Raw genomic sequence first — 22,050 nt, 5'->3', positions numbered from 1 at the left:
AAAAAAATAACATCTGCAAGGTCAATATGCAGCTCATTACACTACTAAAGATAAAAGGAGAATCTGTGATAAACCATACTTTCAAGTAAGCTGCACTTAGTCCTGTTAGCCAATGACAGTAAACAATAAATGATCTGTTCCCTTATGTAGTCTATGTATAACAGGTGTCAATATATCCTTGTCATACCTGAATTCCTGTGCTCCCAAAATACATGTCTGTTTCTAGTGAAAACATGGTGGCAGCGAGTTGAACTCTGACTTACTGGCCTCACTGTTAAGTAGAAAATATCGTCTGGACACTGTTTTATTCAAAAGAGCCGAGTCTGAGGAGGACAGCTTGTTTACAATCATCTATTATACAAGACTAGAAGCTCCAGTACTTGTTGGAACAGCTAAGTCTGACTTGCTAATTAGGGGGTAAGTGCAGACACAGTACACGCTCTCTTTTCTGCTCTGAGGAATTGATTGTTGGACTGGATTATAACCATTGGCCTTGAGAATTACAGAGGATGTGCTTCACCCCCCCACCCACCACCCTCCACCCCACCCTGCCCTACCACGATATGACAACAAACCAATCACATGCTACATCATCTGCTTTCATCTGGAGTAAGAACTAGGTCGCTCTTGATCAGGAGAATCACCATACATCTGCAGGTTCAGCAGCATGCATTACACGAGCCAAGTGTGCAGGAGAGCTCATTGTTGTCTGCCGGGGGATTTAAGCAGGTTTGCTTTCCCTTTGGCAGCACAAAATTAAACACTACACTCTTTGAAACTATATTTTCTTGTGGAACTGACAGAAAAACAATAATGTCTTATATTGCTTTAAGTCACATTGTACCAAAATAAGCAACTGTTTGAGCTCTGATACTTTCACAACAGTAGTTTACTGCATTACTGCCTAATCTTTGTCAGTGGAGGCTGTGAGTGGATAAAATGATGGACAGCTACTTCTATCAGGAGTATGTGGTTTATTTGTTGTATGTCTGGGGCAGTTTGCCACAGAGGGGCAAGCATTTCCTTCAGTATGACAGGAGTACTTCATACAGTTAGCCATGGGTGGCTAAGCTAGCAGTGTTTGCAAGACAGTGCAGCTGTAATGCTCTGCTGAAATCTGCATTGGGGCTACTCAAATCCACAAAAACAACGTCAGCCATACTCTGACACGCCGAATGACAACTGTAGCTTGGCATGCAACTTACATACCCCATTTTGCTGGATTTTGGTGGCTTTAGTTGAGTTGAAAATGATCCTCTCGGTGGTCTCTTGAGGGCGGTGTGAACAGGCTGGAGGCTAGCTTCAGCTTCTGATCCCCTCTCTCTATCTCTGTCTGTGTCCAACTAAAGCCGCTCTGCTTGTTGTGGCTTCACGGCCGGCGGAGCCACGGTGCTGTTCTCACACCAGACATGGGCTCGTTGTTGTTGTTGTTGTTGTTGTTGTTGTTATGCCCTTGGGTACATTTTCGTTTGGTGGTTTCATCCGAGGAAACGTGTCTGTGCATGCATGATGAAGACAGAAGCAGCAGCACTGGCGCTAGTAGTTAGTTGCAGCCGTTAGCCAAATAAAACTCAGAAACGAGGATTAACAAGCTAAACTCGGGGCAACACTGACAGGAAAGGCAGTGTGATTTATCACCAATTTAAGCTTGTGAACTTGTCTTTCTGAATACAAATAGTGTATGTCGAAAGAGAAACACAAAAATGTTGTCAAACCGGTAAAATAGCGCTAAATAAGAGCTTTATCCACACGTCGCTAGCTTGATTTAAGTACTCCGTTAGCTGCTGCTGGTGTGAAAAACACTGGAATCTGACAAACTGGTACATGTAGATTTAGTTGTCCTCAGCCGAAAAAAACTCAACAAACCGACTGTTCATAAATCCCACTTTCAGTCGCTGGCTCTTTCTTTCAGTCCGCTGTGCCATTAAATTAAATTTCTCCAACCTAGTGTGGCATTAAAGAGTTTTTTAACTGCAGTAAGTCAGACCTTTACCGCCGCTCTGTGATGGTGGACATCTTCTCTCAAGAGGGAGCTTGGTCCGGTGTTTTTGGAGAAAAGACAGAAAACACTTGGTGCATAATCCAGGTTTTATCTTCATCATCCTCCAGCTCGGCTTTACGGACGTCGATGATCACCGAAAAATGTGTAGGTCTGATGTATGTGCAGCCACTCATAAACAAGCTGCTGTCCTATTGTTTACTTCATTGTTTGCGTTATTTATCCGAGCGTTAAACCGGGGTTCAAATTATGATCCAGGGGCTCCATCGGCGGGTTCATCCTCTCATCATCGTCCGCCTGTCTGGTCTCTTTCAGCCCGCATCTCATTCATTTAGCTCGGCTCCATCCTCCGCTGCTGCTCTGTAGGGAGCATTAACTGACGACGTCATCACGTCACCTCTGAAATTTTGACGTAATTAGCAATAAAGTGTTTGCTCACATCCGGTGTGGCTATAATAAAAGTTGTATATTTTGCAGTGGTGGGAGAAATACTAATATATATATATATATATATATATATGTGTGTGTGTGTATATGTATATATATATATGTATGTGTGTGTATATATATATATATATATATATATATATATATATATATATATATATATACACACACAAAAAATGTATACAAATTTATACAAATTCAACTTGCTGCCAGGTTGCTTAATCTATAATTATACATCATAATGAATTTGTTAGTTATATTTTTTGTTATCTGAATCTACAAAGTAACTTGTATCTGATGTTGTCAAATAAATGGTGTGGAGTAAATATTGTGTTATAAACCACCTATTACATGTTTAAAAGTGCTTATAAATGCTAAATAGGGGGATTAAAGTAAAGTGTTCAACCTTTATACATCAAGGAGTCAGCAAAGACAAAATGTTGGTGCTTAATTTTATTTTGAAAGGAAAAAAATATATATATAATTGGGATATAGAAAGCAGAGAGGAATGTCATGATAGGAACCAAAAAGCAACAAAAAAGGAATCTTATAAAGTACATTTACATTTGTATGCTTTTAAAAATCATTTTAAAATATGAAGTTTCAATAAATACTTCAATACATTTAGGCATGCGGATATATTTTTTTTACATTTCATTACAGTATTTAATTCGTAAAAATGACTTTTTCCATCTTAATTATTGCACTTACGTTGTGATGGGTTCCTCCTAAAACCAGTCACATGCATAAGGTCATAAAAGGTTAAAGGTCAAACTTGGGTCATGTTCAGGGTCAGAAGAAATCTACAAGTTTAACAAAAATGGTTTAAAAAAAAAAAAAAAAAGCACAATGGTTCAAGAAAAGAAAGGGACAGAGCAGTGTGAGGAAGTTACCCGTCACTGAGCAACTATCTGTTGCCAAGTTTTACCATTACACATGATCTGGAGGATGTTTAATATCATTAACAACCTCTGTGAATGAGCCACGATGTCTTACTGCATGCAAAATGTTCAGTCACGATGATTTGTGACACTTAGCAACAGTTTCTCTATTTGAATGGCAGCTGTAACTCCACAATTTCAGGAATAGTTTGACATTTTTGGGAAATATGCTTGTTTGATTTCTTGCAGAAGATGAGAAGATCAACACCATTCTCATGTCTGTCCAGTAAATATGAAGCTACAACCAGCCACTGGATAGCTGAACATAAAGACTGGGAACAACTTGCCTGGTTCTTTCTTTAGGTACCAAAATCAGCCCACCAGCACCTCTAGATCTCACAATAACACATCATATCTTCTTTATTTAGCCAATATGTAAAAACTGCAATTCAGTGGTTTCAAGGGGGATTGTTTTAGACAAACTATGTCCCGCCAGTTGTTTTCTACAATGCTTGAACCTGCAGTAACTGAACACAAACTTCATACTATCACCTTTCAAGTATCAATGTAAGAAAACAGTTAGTTTCTCAGACATCCAACCTGATGAATAGACATCAAATATTCACTCCCTTTTAGCTCTGGTTTTGGTCTCTACCAACTTCTGAGGGAAACATCTGGCTGCTCAGCAACTAAATGCAGTTACCCAAACATACATTTGCCAGACCAACCAGTTAGTCTTCATTCTCAAAGTCTTCTTCTCCTGTCTAACTGAAAAAAAAAAAAAAAAAAAAAAAATACTACTTGAAAATACTTCAGATGAGGCATAAATCTTAATGGAAGGCAATGGGAGTTGCCTTTCACAAAAAGGTGCATAACTTCCATATGGATTCACATGCCAATTGGCAAAAAGTAGGATTACCTGGAAGCACATGGTCACAGTTATTGTGAATTTGTTTTACTTTTGACAAAGCCAGGCTAGCTGTTTCCCCATTTCCAGTCCAGTCTTTCCAGTCTGCTAGGCTAAGATATATTTATCTGCTGGCTGCTGCTTCATATTTCCTGCACAGACATAAGAGTAGCATCTAATCTCTCACCTAACTCTCAGGCAGGAAAGTGAATGAATAAATTCACTGAAGTCAAACTATCCCTTTTAAAATTAGCCATGGTACTCAGTGCATGACTTGTTAAATACAGAAACGTAAATGTGATTTTCAGTTAAAGACAGTTTGACAGGGTTTAACACATAATAAAAAGACTGGTATAAAATCACACACACACACACACACACACACACACACACACACACAACAAACTCAAACAACAACTCCAGTAAGTATATAAGCTTGTAAAACAATGTTTGAAGGCAGTGGAAGGAGAGACAGAAACTTTCTGTCAGGTTAATAAAAATGACAGTAAAAATAAATATAAACATCACATATGATCCGAATGTTGAGAGCAGGAGGCTGCGTATGCTACCAGCAGAGGGCGATGAAGCTTCAGACTTCAGCTGAACTAATTCCCAAAGACAGGTTTAGTTCAACATACAGCATAGAAAAGTTTGTGCATCATGCATTCAAACCAGAGATCCTCCACATGTGGACTTTGTTAAAGATTAAACATTGCCTCAGCATTTTTTAAAGACCCCATGAAACATCAGTTAATCTGGAGGTTATTTTCTCAAGTAATCGATTAATCGTTTAGTCTATAAAATGGTGAAATATGCTAAGTGATGTCATTAAATGTCCAAAAAGACATAAAACAGAGAAAAGCATTAAATGGTCACGTTGGAGAAGCTACAACCAGAGAATAATTTGAGTTTTTACTTTAACAAATGACTTAAATGATTAATCGATTGTTTAAATAATTACAGATTAATTATCCACTGAATTGTTTAAGCTCTAATAATACTATTTTAAGAGAAGAGCCCCATAAAAAGGTTTTCATCATCTGTCTGACGCACTGCCATCTTTTTTAGTTACATTTTTTTGGTCATTTGTTAATGGGTCTTTAAGAGTTATTAAAGGATAATGTATCATAACGGAGGATGATCACAATGTAGGACATTATAATTCATCAGGGGGAATCTGCAGATATTAAAATATTATATCCATCCATTTCTTTTCCATCTCAAAGAGTGACAGCACAATCAGTCTGTCACATGAAACGACCAAAGTTAGATTCAAGTAATCATTTTTTTTTTCAGTTGGTGCTGAATATATATGTATATATCATATAATATATTTTGTCAAAATACTGTCCCAGTTAAAATGGCATCCTTGGAGGAGGAAAAACACAGAACATACAAGTCAACAGATAATATTTGTTATTAATAATGATCTGGAGAACGACAGCTGATTGTGTATTAAAATTTCCAGTGTTGGTATTTCCAAGTTTACTTTGTATTTCTACCCCAGCTGTGCTGAGCTTCTAAAAGTCTGATCCTGTCTGGGCTGAAGGTAAACAGTTAGTTTGGATCATATCCTAACATAAACTCTCTCACTAATGTACTGCAGCTCTATCAGATACAGCATGTTAAACTAGATCGGCAATTTTCAAGGCGACACGAATTCAGTATATATTAAATATCAATGGGTTTTGTCAGCCCTATTATTAAAATAATGCTTTAAGTTTTGGAATTACATTTCCTATTATGCTTTGGGGTAATCTCTCAAGAATCTGTAGGCGACAGAACAAGATTTCTGTCAGAAGTGTTCTGGTTTCCATTTGTAGTCCATTTGTGGTCTGAATAGTACTGACCAATTACTTTTGTTAACAGGTAAACAGTCCATGTGGAAAGGTGGAACGCACTGGTCGAAATGCAACCTCAGAACCCATCAGCTATTATCAGACAATGATTTAAGCAAAAATGACCACCACATGGAAGAGAAGTCTTTGCTCTGATATCTGCTGGCTACACTGGATCAGCCTGAAACATCGGCCCTCTTCAGCAGAGGCTTATCTTCGTCAGACCAATAGCCAATGGATTGTGCTTTGGGTGATGTACACAGGAAGTATAACGTAACGGAGTCAGTGAGTTAGCTGTGAGCTACAACTTGAGCCCCATTTTGGCATACTGGCACCATTAAAAGTATGCCGAATTAGGTGATAACAGTTCCTGTTTGCAGTGTACCCATGGATGTACAACTATCACTGTTTTACTTTGTTACTGTAGGAACTTAAAGCTCTGCATTCAAAAGAAGTGTCTTTTTTCTATGAATTCTAAGCAGATTTGAGGATGTTTTTGAAGCAAGACATTAGAGACGACATCCTCGGGAAGTGTAAGTCCCACTAAAATTAAAAATATGTGCATCGTGTCTGTGTGTTCAGATTTGAATGAGTTATGACTCTGAGAAGAAGCGCAATTTTTGGTGCAAATCGTGGCAAAAGGGCGCTAAGAGTTTTAAAGCACCTTCATAGCCTCCATGAGCTGCTGCTGCTGCTTCAACTGCTGAAAACTACAATAACTAACTTCCTGCTTTTTTAAGAACAGATGATGGAGACCGATGCCGAGTTTGATATCCTTCCTCCAAAACCTCTTTTTTGTTAGAACATATTCTTACTTTATATGTAACTATTTCTATATGTAGCTATTTATCATTTTTAAATTAAAAATGCTAAAAACAGGCATGGGCGATTTGCTAAACACAAATTAGTGCCAGTTTTGGCACTCTTCCCACCAGGATGATAAAAATGACCCAGATTAGCAAATTAAAGTTTGACATTATGGGAAATATGCTAATTTGTCTTTTATGCTGAGCATTTGTGTGCTAATTACAAAGTTACAGCCAGTAGCTATATTCCCCCAAAAGGTCCTTTAAGGAAGTGGGAACTGTTCTATCACGTGTACATTTAGGCATTTTATGCACTGAAAGATACAGTACAGATGGTTGTCACATAGTTGAATGTAAAAGTGTACAGCACACGTATTCAGTCAAGTCTGAATGCTTACTGCGTCGTTGTAAGTGAGAGAAACGTAAAAAACATAATACTCACTTCCTAAAACAAACCCATCACAGCAAGCTACAGTACAACTCTGACATGTAGACTAACATAATGAGAGGTTAGAGGTTGTATCCTCGCCAAGAATGCCACAGCGACGACATAAAAAAAGATTAGTGGTCCATCTTTACAAACAACACACAGAAGCATGAGTAAAAAAAACACCCCACATACTTCTGAGCAGTTTTCTATTATAAAAAATCAAGGGTTTTTGTTCAAATTGCACCACGGTATCTCCAGGTGATTTAAGCCATTGCTTTGTCTTCATTTTGGCTCCAAATATCCATAAAAGATGGAATTTATAAACTTCCAATAAGCTTAGTTTTCCCAGTCAGTGCATGGAAGGCCTTCATCCTCCGACTCTGACTCTGGTGAAGCCTCCTTGATTCTCCGCAGGGCCTCGTGGATGCTACGGGTCAGAGCGTCGGCAGAGTGGGGGAAGCTCTTGGTGTGACGCTGCTGCTCCGGCCGGGTCCGTACCTTCTTCAGCCGGACGCCCTGCCGGATCTGAGCCAGGATGTTGTTGCTGTCGTCGTCTGGGTCGGGGCCTAGGACTCGTAGCTCGGCCTTCCTCAGGTGGAAACTGCCACGTTTGAGAGAGGCCAGCACCTCGTCCATGGGGGAACTCGCTGCAGAAACACACAGATGCCGCAGTTAGCCTCACATACAAGTTAAAGACTTTTTAATATCAGATAAAAAGCAATTTAATACCCATTTGACAATCATAGTGGCCAAAGCATGAAAGTATGAAGGAGAACCAGTGGAATTATTTATTATCACATCACATTTTGCAGTACTTCCATGCAACTTTTTAACAAAAATTTATACTCATAATTAATTTGATGCTAAAACGTAAAAATGTATTTAATTCATTTAAGTTTTTGCTGAAATCAACACGTGCACATTATGAGCTGATGAGCTTCCAAGCTGGCTTTTTTTTTTAAAGATTTTTTTTTAGGGCTTTTTTGCCTTTAATCGATAGGACAGTTGATTCACGAGAGAGAGAGAGAGAGAGAGAGAGAGAGGGCGCCCCAGCGAGCAGTATATTCACAGTGTTTGGTGCAGGTCTAATGGTGTTTGACATAAGTTCCACAAAAAAGACTCTACAGCCTCCTGCAGCAAAATCCACCAACACAACAGGCATACTTTCAGTTTATGTAGGTGATAATGTAAAGCAAGCAGGTCGCTTTGTGTCCGGTCCCTGCATCACCTTGTTGATATTCATCTTGCCATAATGAGCCCTCCCTGTATATTGTCCTACTTATTACACTGCTATTTACTAAAGAAATAAGTCATTTAACCTAAAATATTAATTTAAAAAATGATTTTATTGATTTAAAAATTATTTTCTTGCTTCCAATAAGTGTCTCTGATGAGAAATGCATCCATAGCAATGGTCAATTATTCAGCCGTTCCAGGATGCAAATTCAACCAATCCCTGTGATTTCTGCATGATCTTGCAACTTTGTCCAATCAATGCAACCTTTCCACAAATTTGACCAATCATCTCAGTTTCCAGTGAATCTGACCAATCATAGATCTCCCCCACATGACATTACCACACTCACGTCCTTGTTTCTGGTTGTGGAGAAGCAAACATGACTGACACAAACATCTCACATTTACCAACAAACTGCTAAAGACCATGCAAGGAATTTCCCTGATGTTCTGAACGAACGCAGAGGTTAACAGTTTTGCACCGTGAGCAACATTTGGTTGAACACAAACGACAATCATGGACTGGCAAACACTGTTCTACCACAAAACACAACCAGAGAATAGCTGAGACGCATTGACAACAGAAAATGACAAATCACAATGACAGAAGCTGTTGCATCCAGATCTGTTGCACGTGCTGAAAGAGTCAAGGTGAGTTGATTAAATATGCATGGTTAGTGGTAATATTTGTGTAGTATACATCACAAAGCAGAACACTGCACTTTTATTCTCACTGGGACAAGTTGCCTTTGATTTTTAATGAATTATACAAAACAAAAAAAAAGGAAGAAATCGCGACAATTTTTGAAATTTTCACATGCTTTTGCAATTTAATTGCAAAAAAAAGAAGCCAATAAGCATCACAACATGCATCAGTTTTTGTAGAAAATAGCTTGTCAAGCTATGGAAGTGCAATAAACACCAAAGGTCAGGAAGGTATTTGACAAATAGTAACTGACTTCCAGATCTGCTGCCATACTTCTGATGCCAAACTGTGTTAAACTTTGGACAGTGGATGTATAAAAGGTACTATTCAAATAAAAGTTATTCATATTATCTTATTACATCTATATATTGCAGTTCTCATTATTAGAGGCGGGGTCGGCTATTCCGCACTGGAAATAATGAAATCAGTTGAAACAAAGGCAGATTATCCCATGGCTTCTATATTAAAATATGAGTTTGTTTGGCTGCACTGTAAACAGATACACCAGCTGCTCTCCTGTTGTATCTGTAACAAAGTAGCTGCTCAACAACTGTTTGCTGCTAAGACTTCTGGGAACTGTCATATTAACCGCACTTATTACTACTATGTATAACCACAGGTGGCGCCAAATAAACCAGGACTGAAATCTAAACGATTATAACTGAACCAAAGACTTTTCAGTTGTTATATTATAAAGTGAAAAATGTGAGTTTCCTCCTCACCTCTCCTCCATTGCGACGAGTCCAGCGAGGCTGTTTTCTTCAGCTTCTTCCTCGCCGTCTGTAGCTGACTGCTGTCAAAGAATCGAGGGGAAAATGGAGCCAGGGGTAGAGAGGAAGATTCTGACTCGCATTTATGATGCTGCACTGGGCTGGGGTTATGTCCCCTCCCCTCACCCTGCTGCTGGTCCTCTGAGGGAGGAAGTGGTGGAGGAGGCGGGGGAGGTGGAGGAGGAGGAGGAGGAGGGGGAGGAGGACCCAGTGAAAGAATAGATGGGGAGGCCGAGAGGGGAGGCAGTGAGAGGAATGGAGATGAAGAGTCAAGAGTTTCAAGTTCAACTGTAGGTAAAGAGACACTGTCGCAGCCGCAGACGTCGGGTGGTGGAGGAGCAGAGAGTTCTGGGAGATCTAAGATGCAGTCGGTCTGAACGCTGGCTGAATGAGTGCTGGGCTGCTGTCCGGCTCTCCTCCGACTGTGAGGCTGACTAAGACGCAGCCGGCTGGACTTCACAGTCACCTGGCCTGGATAACGCTGATACGGAGAGTCAATAAAAAGAGGTCAGACACAAGGATCACATTTTAAAGGTCCTCTTCAGAAGGAGTTGAACATTAGTTGATTTCTAAGTGCTCACCTGTTTGAGGCTGCGGAGTCGGTCCAGAGTTCGCTGCCTCTCCTGACTCACTCTTGTGTTGCTCTTGGCTTCATCTTCCTCAGCTTCACCTCCCTTTACAGGAAACAACAGAGTAGCTCTGATGTAGTAACAAGTTCATTTAGGATGATGCGAAAACTGTCAGTTACACTCAGACTAAATAACTGGACCCCAACTGCTTAAAAAGCAGAGTCTGCTCAGGCCAACCTGAATTCCTGGAGAGAATTTCAATGGAAGAAATAACAGATTTTTCAGAACACCACAAACTGTGACAAAGATGAATCCAAACCATTCAGGTAGCTGTAGGAGGGATGATGAGAGAGCATGGCTACCCATGTGAAAATATTTTGGCAATGCCCACTGTTAGATAACTTTTGGAAATCAATATTTACCACTGTGAGCAAAGTATTAAATGATAACTGCTAAGGGATCCTCTGACAGCAATTGCTGGGATGAAACAAGATATAATTCACAGTAGGAAAAAGATGTATGCCTCACAAATATTACAAACAGCTGTAATAAAAGCAATTACAATAACATAGCTTAAAAAAGATCTCCCCACCTATGCTACCTATATCTTTAAAGTGAGACAAAATACACAGGAAATTTTATTTTCTATTTCTTCATAAGCCGAAGACTGTGATAAGTATTTGAGTCTTACCTGTTGCAGTGTCTGCAGGGAATCAGCACGGCTACCTTGTCGCTGTTGTAACTTCTGGTTGTGATTGACAATACAGATTTCCTATTCAAGAAAAAAGCACATGAATGATGCACTAAACTAACCTGTGCAGCTGTTACACAAGACTTACCAGTCTTCAAAGCAGTGGTGAAATGTAGTTAAGTTCATTTACTCAAGTACTGTGCTTTAGTAAAAATTCAAGGTATCTGTACATTAGGTGTATTTTCAAAGCGTGGTATTAGTAATTTTTACTTAAGTAAAGAATCTGAATACTTCCTCCAGCACTGCTTAAAAAGGCCAGCAGCCTCAACAACTACCAGCATCTCACCGCCTAATGAATCATCAGTGCTTACCTTCTTGTTTTTGAGGTAGACTTTCTTGGCAGTGATGCGGCCTCTGCGGGCTTCGAGCTGCCGTGTCCTCTGCTGTAGGACACTGAGTTCTTCATCTCTGAGGGGGGACGGCGGGGTTGCAGGATCTTCTTCACCCTTCATGGCATCGGGGCTCTCAAAAGCATCGTAGTACACCACCTCATCCTGTCGCTCTGGTACAACATCAGAACAGATTCATCAAAATGCAGTTTATCAGTGCAGCTTGGGCATGTTCTTGGTTTATATAGCTGGTATAAAGCATCTTCACTTTTGGTGAGCTGTCATGTCTTCCATCTTAATTATACAGTCTATGTGTTGTGTGTTGTTACTTCTCTGCCCATATAGTACTGCAATATCAACATACAGTATCTGCAGTAACCACCAGTCTGTCACACTAAACGATGCAAAAACAGATGTTCACCTGTCATTTGCCTGCGTAGACTCTGCAGCTGTGCAGTCAGCAGCAGCTCTTCACAACGCAGTACCTCTGCCTGTATATCATACAGCTGCAGCTGCAATTCATAGTAGAGCGCCTCCAATTGGTCCAGACGCAGCATGGCATCCTCCCCACCTTGCAGACTCTGCATCTGGAAGCAACAGCACAACACACAATTGCATTACTCTCCTACTACAGACCAGAGGGCATGTGGCACAGGCTGGGTGATTCTGCAGTGCTTCCTGTCTGTGCATGTGTTTTTAACTGAAGTGGAAACTGAACCTGAGGCAGTGCTCCTGCTCTCTTTGTCCAAGTGCTGAGCCAACATACACCAGGTACTTTTTATGTATTTACATATGTACAGAAAGTATTGACCCCTACAGTCATTCCCAATGAGTCACTTCCACTGTTGAACACCAGGATGTTATTCACTCCATTGCAGGATGTCTGAGCCATGAGGTCATTTTACTAACACAGCCATTATTGCCTTTTTTCCCTCTCTCTCAACTAGTCTTTGTCCAAGTGTTTGTGGTCCTCACTCGTGTTATTGTCAGTCAAGTACATTTACTCAAGCACTGTACAATTTTAAGGTATTTATACTTAAATATTTCCATTTTATGATACTGTATTTCACTACATTTTGGAAGCCAATATAATATCTTTTTTTACTCCTCTACATTTATTTGTCAAAATTGTTTACTTAGCAATAGTTACTCTACATACTCAGATTATTATCACAAAACAAAAGTCAACTAATAAATGATGTATAATTATAAATTAAGCTGTACGACAGTTAAAATGAGCTTTGCCTTTACCAGCTGCATCATGAAAATTATGAATACATTAATGTATCATACTTATAATCCAGTAATATAATACAGATATGATTCTGACATGAACCACTCTGTAGGATGTGTACTTTTACTTTTAGTACTTGAGGTATATTGTGATGTCAGTACTTACGCACACTTATTTTCACTGCTAGAAAAATGGTCTTTTCATAAAACTGGACTGTCTATGCAGTAGAAAGATGTAATTACTTTAGATACTGGTGCTACATGACCAGAGAAAAGACAGAAAAAGGGCTTTGGCATTTGCTTTTGCTCAAAGGGTAGAAAAACCTATAACTGCCAGAATGCACTGCACTACACGAGACCAATAAATGCTCCCACTGGTCGGTGAGGTAATGCGAGCTCATCCGTTTTCACACAGAAAGCAATATGGCAGCTGGCTGGGAACAAACTATCTTGAGTTACAGGCAAACAGTGCACTAAAATATGTTTCTGAAAACATTTTAGGCGAGAAATAGGCAAAGCAGTAATAGAATCTTGATTTGTTTTTGAACAGCACTTCCCAGTTTTATTATTTGGTCTGAGTCCTCTCTATACACTGTCTGTCCATGATGGAAGGCATACAAAAATAAGTAAATAAAATCTGTCTGAGAGCCAGTAAAACGCGTCATCCATCAGATTTTCGCAAGCAAATGACCAGGGAGATTTGGGAACTGGTGAGATGGAGCTCATTTACGCATACTAAACATATTGTTATGATACAAAGCTGGTCAAACATCAGCAAAGTATCCCTTTAAGCAAGACTCTGAAAGGGCTGTGGCATTTACTTTTGTGCAAAAGGTAGAAAACCTACAACTGCCAGAATGCACTGCGCCGCTCCACACCAATGAACACTCCCACTGATCACTGACGTAATGTGAGCTTGTCTGTTTCGACACAGAGAGCAATACAGCAGCTGACTTGTAACATAAACTCTCAAATTAAAGTTAAATGGTGCACTAAAATATGTTTGTGAAAACTTCTGAGGTGAGAAATAGGCAACACAGTAAAAGAATATTGCCTTAGATTTGACCATTGCTGCGTAATTTGCCATCCGAGCTCAATGACTGTATGGCTCCAGTTTCTCATAAAAAAAAAATTCTGTCAATCCGCTTCTGTACTCTTTGTGTCCGTAATGGTAGGCAAACTAAAATGCGAAAGTACAATCTGTAGTTTGAGCAACAGCCCTAGAGCCAGCAAAAATTCTGACCGGGTTATTTGAGCTGAGAGATGAGCAGGAAGATCTGGGCGCTGGTAAAATAGAGGGAACTTTACCACAGTTCATTCACACATTACTACCCAAATTGTTAAAATAAATAGCTGGTTAAAAATAGGCAAAGTATCCCTTTAAGTAAAACTGGTTATTGTGGCTTCTGACGAACTCACCTATAATCACAAGTCTTTTGAGAACAAACTCAAATAAACTTAAAAATCTGGCACACACAACTTGGTCTACATCAGAGCTAAACTGTCTCACAAGTAGCATCAGTGTGTGTCATGGTGTACTTTACCTCCTCCTTCAAGCCATGTTTCCTCTGTTCCAGGCAGATTTCCTTGGCTCTCATCAGCTGCAGAGTTTCTTTGGAAACAGCATACTGCAGCCGCTCCATGCGTTCCACCGCTGCTGCCCACGCTGACTTGCCAAACTTCCTCTGGTCGGCACGCATCCGCTCATACAAAGCTGCAACACATATCATATGACTATCAGAAATGGACCATTAATCATGAAGTTCATGGATATACAATATGTGGCAACTATTTTAATAATTGACAATCATTTTGAGTATTTTTTTATAGTTCATCTGGAGGGAGGAGGGACTTGCAGATATCACTTCGGTATGTGAGAGGTTGCAGATCTGAGATGGAGAATGTTGGTTTTAAATAAACTCTACATGGAGTATTAACTGCACTTTGTTATAGAGTAAACATACAACGCAAAAGGTTCAAAGGTCACAGCAAAGACAAATACCCCTCACAGCTTTATAAATACAGGAAATGCCTCCTTTGACATGTTTACCTTTCTGTGCCCTAGTCGTGGTTTCAAAGAACTTGACAGTCAGGTCCTGTATAGAGAGCACAGCAGCGTGGGCCTTCTTCTGCCACTCCTCATCCTCTTTCCTCAGGCTCTCCACTCGACGAGGACCCAGGCGCTCCGTCTCCAGTGAGATCTGATAGGGGTCAAAGCAGGTCGTTAGAACAGATCGAACACACAATATTTGCATCAGCACAGATAACTGAGTTCAGTCAGTACATATCACGGGTTTCAAAGTCTGACACTTTGACTCCCCCACATTACTACATATAATATGTGTATGGTGCAATGTGAGGAGTTTGTATTTTTAGTTCTTGTAACTCCTTTTATTATTCTTTTCTTTGTCTTACTTCTGTTTAGTAGATAATCATTACCTGTGTTTGGGGGATGTAAACAGGAAGTGTAACGTTGCCATGAGTTCAGTGAGTTTGCCGGACTTTTTTTAGCCTGGCACCATTAAAAGTATTACAAATTAACTATTAGCAGCTCCTGTTTGCAATGTATGCATGGATGTACAGACAACTATCACTGTATTACTTTTTATCTAAATAAAAAGTAAAACATGATGATTCTCAGGCAGGTTCTGGAGTTGAAAGGACCATATTTTTGATTGATAGACGTTAATTCATCATGGACATTGAAATTATATCTTTGGAAACTCATACTAGTTATAAAAATATGTGGAGCATGTCTGTGTTTTCAGATTCGATGGGGTTATGACTCCACAAAGGACTACGATTATGACACAAGTTGCAGGAATCTGGTGCTTTGGGTTTAAATTGGCAGGCCAGACTACAATAACTAACTTACTGTTTTTAGAACGCTGATGCACAAAGATCTTTGCCTCACCTCTCTGCCTCTGTGACCCCCTTCAACTCTCCCCTGAAAACTCTGGCACCACAGTTCACCACACTGCTCTGTAATACCAGCAAGTTACAGCAGATGGTGGTAACAGTGACCAAAGGCATGCCTGCGCATGTTTGTGTTTAGAGTGACACTAACCTAGTGTCCTACTGGGCTGCTGGAACAATAAATAAAGACAAGAATCCTGAGCACAAAACAAGAAATGTCTGAATACACCCTGAAAGGAGTTTATATTACGTGGCACAACACTGCATGTAAACCAGAGCTCATGTTTCACAGTTCACCAGCTCGTGTCAGGCCATGTGAAAAAGAGTGAGAAACGGGGAAAAGGCAGTGCCACGTGGAGTCCTGTCCTGGGTGTTGACTGTGAACTGAATCCCCCCCTCCCCTCCTCCAAGAGAAGACCACATGGAACAAAATGTACACAGACACATTGACTCCCTGTGAGGCCCCATGCACATATATAGTCATATATTAATATCTCAATGTAAAACAGATGTGTGTAGGTGCTCAGAAACAAACACCAACAAACCTCAAAGACCTTGATTTATGTCAGCCAGCATACTCAGTGCTTTGTATTGTAGTGTGTGTGTGTGTGTGTGTGTGTCTGCACGTGAGGCACAAGAACAGGGAGTGGTTTGGGGGTGAAACCGGGAGCGAATGGGGGAGGAGAGATTACGTCAGAGACCAAAAAGAAAAGAAAAATCACTAAGGGGAATGAGTGAAGTTAAAAAGAGAAAGAAAATCTTAACTCAGATTTTTAGCAGTGATCTCATTGTTCAGGTATCCTTTAACAGAAAGGATACAGTACCACAGCAGCAACATGTGAACACAACTGAAGAGGAAAGCAGCCCCCAACATTTAACACCCACAGAGCACCAAAAGGCAAAGAAATTTGCCCTCAGCAGATCAGTCAGACCTGGTGACATGTCACCAGGTCTGACTGATTTGTCCTCAGCAGATCTGTCAGACCTGGTGACATGTCACACCGCCAAAGTCATGTGCTGTTTACATTGTGTGCCTGTCGTTGTTAAACCAAAGCAAAACATCTCCATATCAAGTTGGCCCTTGACTGTCAGTCTGTTGGACTGGTTTCATGCAAAGAAGAGAGCATCCATACAACTGGCAAAATGAATCTTTGTGTCTGTGCTTTTTTTTTCCTAGTTAAGGATAAGAAGTTTATTGAAACATAACACGGTACATTAGAATTAAAGGTCCAGTGTGTAGAATTTATGGAGACATATTGGCAGAAATGGAATATCATATAATAAATGTTTTCTTTAGTGTACAATCACCTGGAAATAAGAGCTGTCATGTTTTTGTTACCTTAGAAGCTTAGAGCTGTTTATATCTGCAAAGGGAGCAGGTCCTCATCTGCGGAGGACACCACACCACCATGTTTCCACAGTTACCCAGAACAGGCAAACCAAACACTGGCTCTAGGTAAGTAGTAGGCCTATTTGCATTTTCTTGTCGGCCACCATAGTTTTCAGCCCCTCCGCGACAAGCAGTGTTTAAATCACAGAGTCCCTTTGTTTATGGAGACAAGAACACCTTAGATAATAATTCAGCTCACAGTAAAAACCTCACGTCTGGATCAGAATTAAGATGAGCACACATTTGAAAATGGTGGGATAGCAACCTATCTGCAATGTGCGAAATAAAGAAACACTCATTTGTCATGTGAAACTGCTTTATTCAGTGTTTTGACCGGTTCTAATCACCTGGTTCGTTTGTTTTGGAGAGGAAGAGACCTCAATGAAGGAATTCTAATCAGATAAAGTTTCAGCTGATTGCAATCTACAATCATCAATGCTGGGTACCACTAAATCCCAGTAAATCTTACACACTGAGCCTTAAAGGATTTCTTAGCTACCTTAAATTAAGTCCCTGTCAGACCTCAATTTAACATGTCTGTCTCATATCTGAATAAGCACCCCTGGTCACTTTTACATAAACAACACAAGTCTGAATTGAATGCTGTTAGGTTAAAGTAAAGGCTGCAGCAGCACATGATGATACACACAGAGTAGGGAGAGAGATTCTCTCTGCTGCCAGGATTTTGACTTGGGGTTAGAAAACCTGTCCACATCTCACAGATGCTGGCTTCCTTATACTGGCTACCTGATGCCTTTAGAATAGATTTTAAGGTATTATTGATTACTTACATAGCCCTGAGAAGCCTTGCTCCAAGTATCTGATCTGTTATTGCCTTATGTACATTATCACAATGTGAGATCCTTGGATGTGTCGCTGCTTGTTGTTCCAAGGTCCACATTAATTGACAGAAGGGATACAGATAGAGCTTCTAGACTTAGGAATGACCTGCCTGAGGAGATCAGGGCTGCAAACTCTGTCTCATCTTTAAAATCACTTTTAAAAACCCACTTTTTTGTGATTGGTTGTCAGTGATTTCACTTACATTTTCTGACATTTTTGTTTATCTTACTACTTTTTGGCTCTTAATTTGTTTCAATCTCTTTCTGTTTTAAATGTGTTCTGTTTTTATCGTAAAGCACTTTGTAACTATGCTACGAAAGACAGAGTTTATTATTATTATTATTATTTTATTATTTATTTCACATTTTGTTCTACCTTATACATGAATTTATCATCTCAATAATTGGCTGTTCTAATGAAATGAGGGAATCCATCTCCCCATATCTCTTCTCACAAACAGGGGTATGCATGTTTTAGAGTCCTTCCTTCTCCAATTCAGCACTGCACTCCTGCAACACCATGATTGACAACAAGAAATCAAAAGTGATGCAGCTGAACCAGAGATATCATTTTTTTTTAGTTTGTGTATTCTTCTGCTTTGCCAATACCAAAAAAAAAAAAAATGCAGAAAAAGAAGGGAAAAAAAGATCTGTTGTGCAAAAGAGTAAGCACATTTAACATAAACCTGTAAAGCTGCTCTGCAACAGTACATTTAGGCTGGGTGATTCCAAACATCATGCCAACAGCAGACTGAAGAAAAAGACAGGTTGATATTTCCCTTTCACCTGTCACATACTGCTGTCACTCAGTCGAGTTCCTCTTCTAATCCCTGCCTCATGAGTAACACACAATGTGTGAGCACCATTCATTCATCACGACTCATAATCACACAGGGTGAGACAGAGTGTGAGGAGAGATGAGGTCATTAAGAGTACTTCTATACACCTAACTGTTCATTTGGAGGCAAATATACTTAAAATTTTTCCAAATTGTAATCACATGGTAGCTTTGGGGCACATCAGAGTGTTGTAACCTAAAATCCTTACTCTTTCTTAATGTAAGGATGTAAGGATGAGTTGTTTCAACTCTTCCTGTGTACAACTAAAACCAGGCAGGAAGGAGGGGGTGAAGATGCGACTGTGAGTGATTTCCCTTTAACACCTCTGGTCAACAGCTACTGGTGACAAAACACAGACGTGTCAAACTCCCTGAAAATAGAAGTGACGCCAGTTCCCGCAGTAAAGGGCTGGGATTACAGCATGATGATGACATGGTGGTACCTTATCTCATTTGGTTAAAACAGTGTTAGATAGTAGATAGGTGTTTATCTGTGGGGGAGGGATGGATATAACATGTGGTCAGCTCCACATTTAAAAAGGGTTAGGATAACACCACCAGGTTTTCAAGTCCACAACAAACAATGGTGTGTTTCTCCAAAGCCTGATGTGTGCCATGGAGCTCCATTGGCTAGCCACAAACTATTAAAGGAATACTTCACCCATAAAATAATCATTTATATGTCAATTACTCACCCAGTGTTATGCTAAATTAATTAAGAAACTTTGGTTTCCTTGCATACCTCCACAGTGAACGAAGAATCCAAAAAACGCAAACATTCTTGAATTTAAGTCATAGGGGTCCATGTTTACCAACAGCAAAACTACATCAAAATATAGATTTACAAATTCTCACACAACTCGTGCAGTCTCATTTATCCAGTCATATGCTCAGTACTTCCTAAGCACATACATTTTTGCTCAAACTGTAATATTTAGGGATGTCCCGATCACTTTTTTTTTGCACCCAATCTGATACCGAGTCCTTTATTTTGAAACTGAGTCCGACACCGAGTCCGATCCAATATTTTGCAAAGCATTAAGAAAAAAAAAAAAAAAAAAGAACGCATCCAAGTTGTCCCATAAGGTTTGTTTTTGTTTGAATAGTATCCAAAAAGCTTATCAGTGGTTCAGCAGCACAAAATGTAAACAAATTCAATATCTTCTTCTTGTCTTCAACAAACAAAATAGGCCTATATCTTTATACATTGGAAAGCCGAGGCAACAACAAACAACATAGATGAAAAACCTGGTAATTTTTGTTGTTTAGTTTCCTCAGATCTTTTATTACTGATTCCGATTATGTAAAAATAACGTGATCGGAGACGATACCCGATCCAAGGATCGGATCGGGACATCGTTAGTAATATTTAAAACACTTTCGCATAAACAGTTTCATGCATGTACGAGTAGTAGTAGCAATATAACAGTTTTAGCAAAATGCATGTGTTAGGAACAGTGGTGATTGCTCTAAGACTGCAAGGGAAGCTCAGCCTCCCCTAAAATGTCAAAAAATAAGTGGTCAAATATGTACTGTTGTCTTTAGATTTCACTGACTAAATATGCGCTAGAACGCGTTCAACTTTTGTTCAGAATCAGCTACTTATCACAGGTCACTGACGCGACTTTCTTCTCATTCATTCCCGTAGCGTCACAGTGCATTAAACAGTGGAAGCTCAGCGTCCAAAGACTTCAGTGGGGAAGCATAGAGTGGGTTGTTCCACTGCAGCGAAACTAGACAGTCATTGGATAAATGCTCGGTTTTGTCCCGCCCATCGGACGCTCAGCGTCTCTGGGGGTCTATGGGGCAGTGGGCTGGCCTCGGCTGGCCTGGACGTTGGGCTTCTGCATGATGATTGGATGATCTGAGGCTGAATCCCTTTTTGATTGACAGCGAAATGAGCAAATCAGCGATCTTGAAATATAAACCACCACCGGAGCATTTTTCAAGTTTCATTCCATTGTTCCGAGTTGATCTGGAGACTTTTCCAATCCTCTTAGTGACTTTTCCTTTGTTAAAAATGACTAGTGACAAATCTAGCATCTTTTTCTGGTGTTATTTGAGACTGTACTCGTGTTTGGACTGACTTCTGTCGCTCTGCAGTTACTGTCCCCAACGAGCAGCAGGTGCTGCTGTGAGCCCCTCAACCGTCCCAAAGCACTCACAGGTGGTCACACTGGCCTCACGCAGTAGACCCAGCAAGCTAGCAAGCTGCACATAATGGCAGACAATTTGAATATTGTCGACCGGATTTTGGCGAAGCCATTTGATAGTCTTCCTTACAAGGAGAAACTTACAGTTAAACAGCAGGGCAGATCAACACCTCAGACTGATTTAATGCACAGGGTTTGGAAAAGTAACAGGTCTTCTCACCCATCTGAAAATCTTTGAGGTGTGTTTTGCTGTGGTTCTATGGCATGAGTGTGGTTGAGAAACAGCTTCAATTAAATGCTCCTTTTATAAGTTACTGCCTCGCTACAATATGACAACTTTTATGATGTAAACTTAAAGTGAGCTTCCCCTGTTTGAAAGACCAGCAGCTGCTACTGGTTAGGAAGACAAAATGATGTTAAACTTACTTTCCCTTACCCAAAAAATTGAAAGTAACCTACAAAACTGGTCAAGACTGGGTCTCTCACTGATAGGAAGGATAAATATATTAAAGATGATTAGAATACCCCAGATTAACTACATAACATACATGTTACCTCTGGAGTTTCCCCCTTCTCTCCTTGCTAGATTTAACAGATCCATGACTAACTTCCTGTGGGTGGGTAAAAAGCCCTCTTTCAAAAAAAGAAATTACATACATCAGTGGAGGAGGGTGGTCTGGGATGCTTAAGAATAGATTGGTACCATTATGCCCTCTCAGTCAGTTATCAAACTTAAAATTCGTCAGAGACCTGTGCTCCTGCTTGAGTTGCAATCAAAAAGAAGCTGGTGGAGCCCTTTCTGATGAAAGCTTTCCTTATTCAGTCAGGAGGTGATAAACCTTATAGAAACACTGTGTTGACATTTGCTAAAGCCAGCTGGAGAAGAGCTCATCAGATATGTAACATGAATCACTATTACACCAGAGGATCATCAATTTGGTATAATAAGTCACTGAGAAATAGTAACAAATCTATCATGTAGGAAAATTGGGTGAGAGCAGGCGTAATG

The 22,050-nt window shown here is 40.0% G+C and overlaps 2 protein-coding genes across 2 annotated transcripts in view; both read right to left on the bottom strand.

The window, feature by feature from the left end:
* Positions 1-2,377, bottom strand: part of LOC125906339 (homer protein homolog 1-like) — a 39,933-nt gene extending 37,556 nt beyond the window's left edge. Inside the window, exon 1 of the mRNA XM_049604945.1 lies at positions 1,210-2,377. Within this exon, the coding sequence (XP_049460902.1) occupies positions 1,210-1,214 (5 nt within the window). The 5' untranslated portion in view covers positions 1,215-2,377. The remainder of the gene's footprint in view (positions 1-1,209) is intronic.
* Positions 2,378-2,915: 538 nt separating this feature from the next.
* The window catches only part of jmy (junction mediating and regulatory protein, p53 cofactor), a 41,771-nt gene continuing 22,636 nt past the window's right edge, over positions 2,916-22,050 (bottom strand). Inside the window, exons 3-10 of the mRNA XM_049604369.1 lie at positions 14,953-15,103; positions 14,447-14,616; positions 12,091-12,256; positions 11,652-11,842; positions 11,281-11,361; positions 10,602-10,694; positions 9,973-10,501; positions 2,916-7,955 (exon numbers count right to left, since the gene is read on the bottom strand). Of these exons, the coding sequence (XP_049460326.1) occupies positions 7,645-7,955; positions 9,973-10,501; positions 10,602-10,694; positions 11,281-11,361; positions 11,652-11,842; positions 12,091-12,256; positions 14,447-14,616; positions 14,953-15,103 (1,692 nt within the window). The 3' untranslated portion in view covers positions 2,916-7,644. The remainder of the gene's footprint in view (positions 7,956-9,972; positions 10,502-10,601; positions 10,695-11,280; positions 11,362-11,651; positions 11,843-12,090; positions 12,257-14,446; positions 14,617-14,952; positions 15,104-22,050) is intronic.

The sequence above is a fragment of the Epinephelus fuscoguttatus genome, linkage group LG18 (genome assembly GCF_011397635.1).
Source record: "Epinephelus fuscoguttatus linkage group LG18, E.fuscoguttatus.final_Chr_v1".
NCBI lineage: Eukaryota > Metazoa > Chordata > Actinopteri > Perciformes > Serranidae > Epinephelus > Epinephelus fuscoguttatus.
Note: the sequence above shows the minus strand (reverse complement) of the source record. Positions and strands in the feature narration are given on the sequence as shown.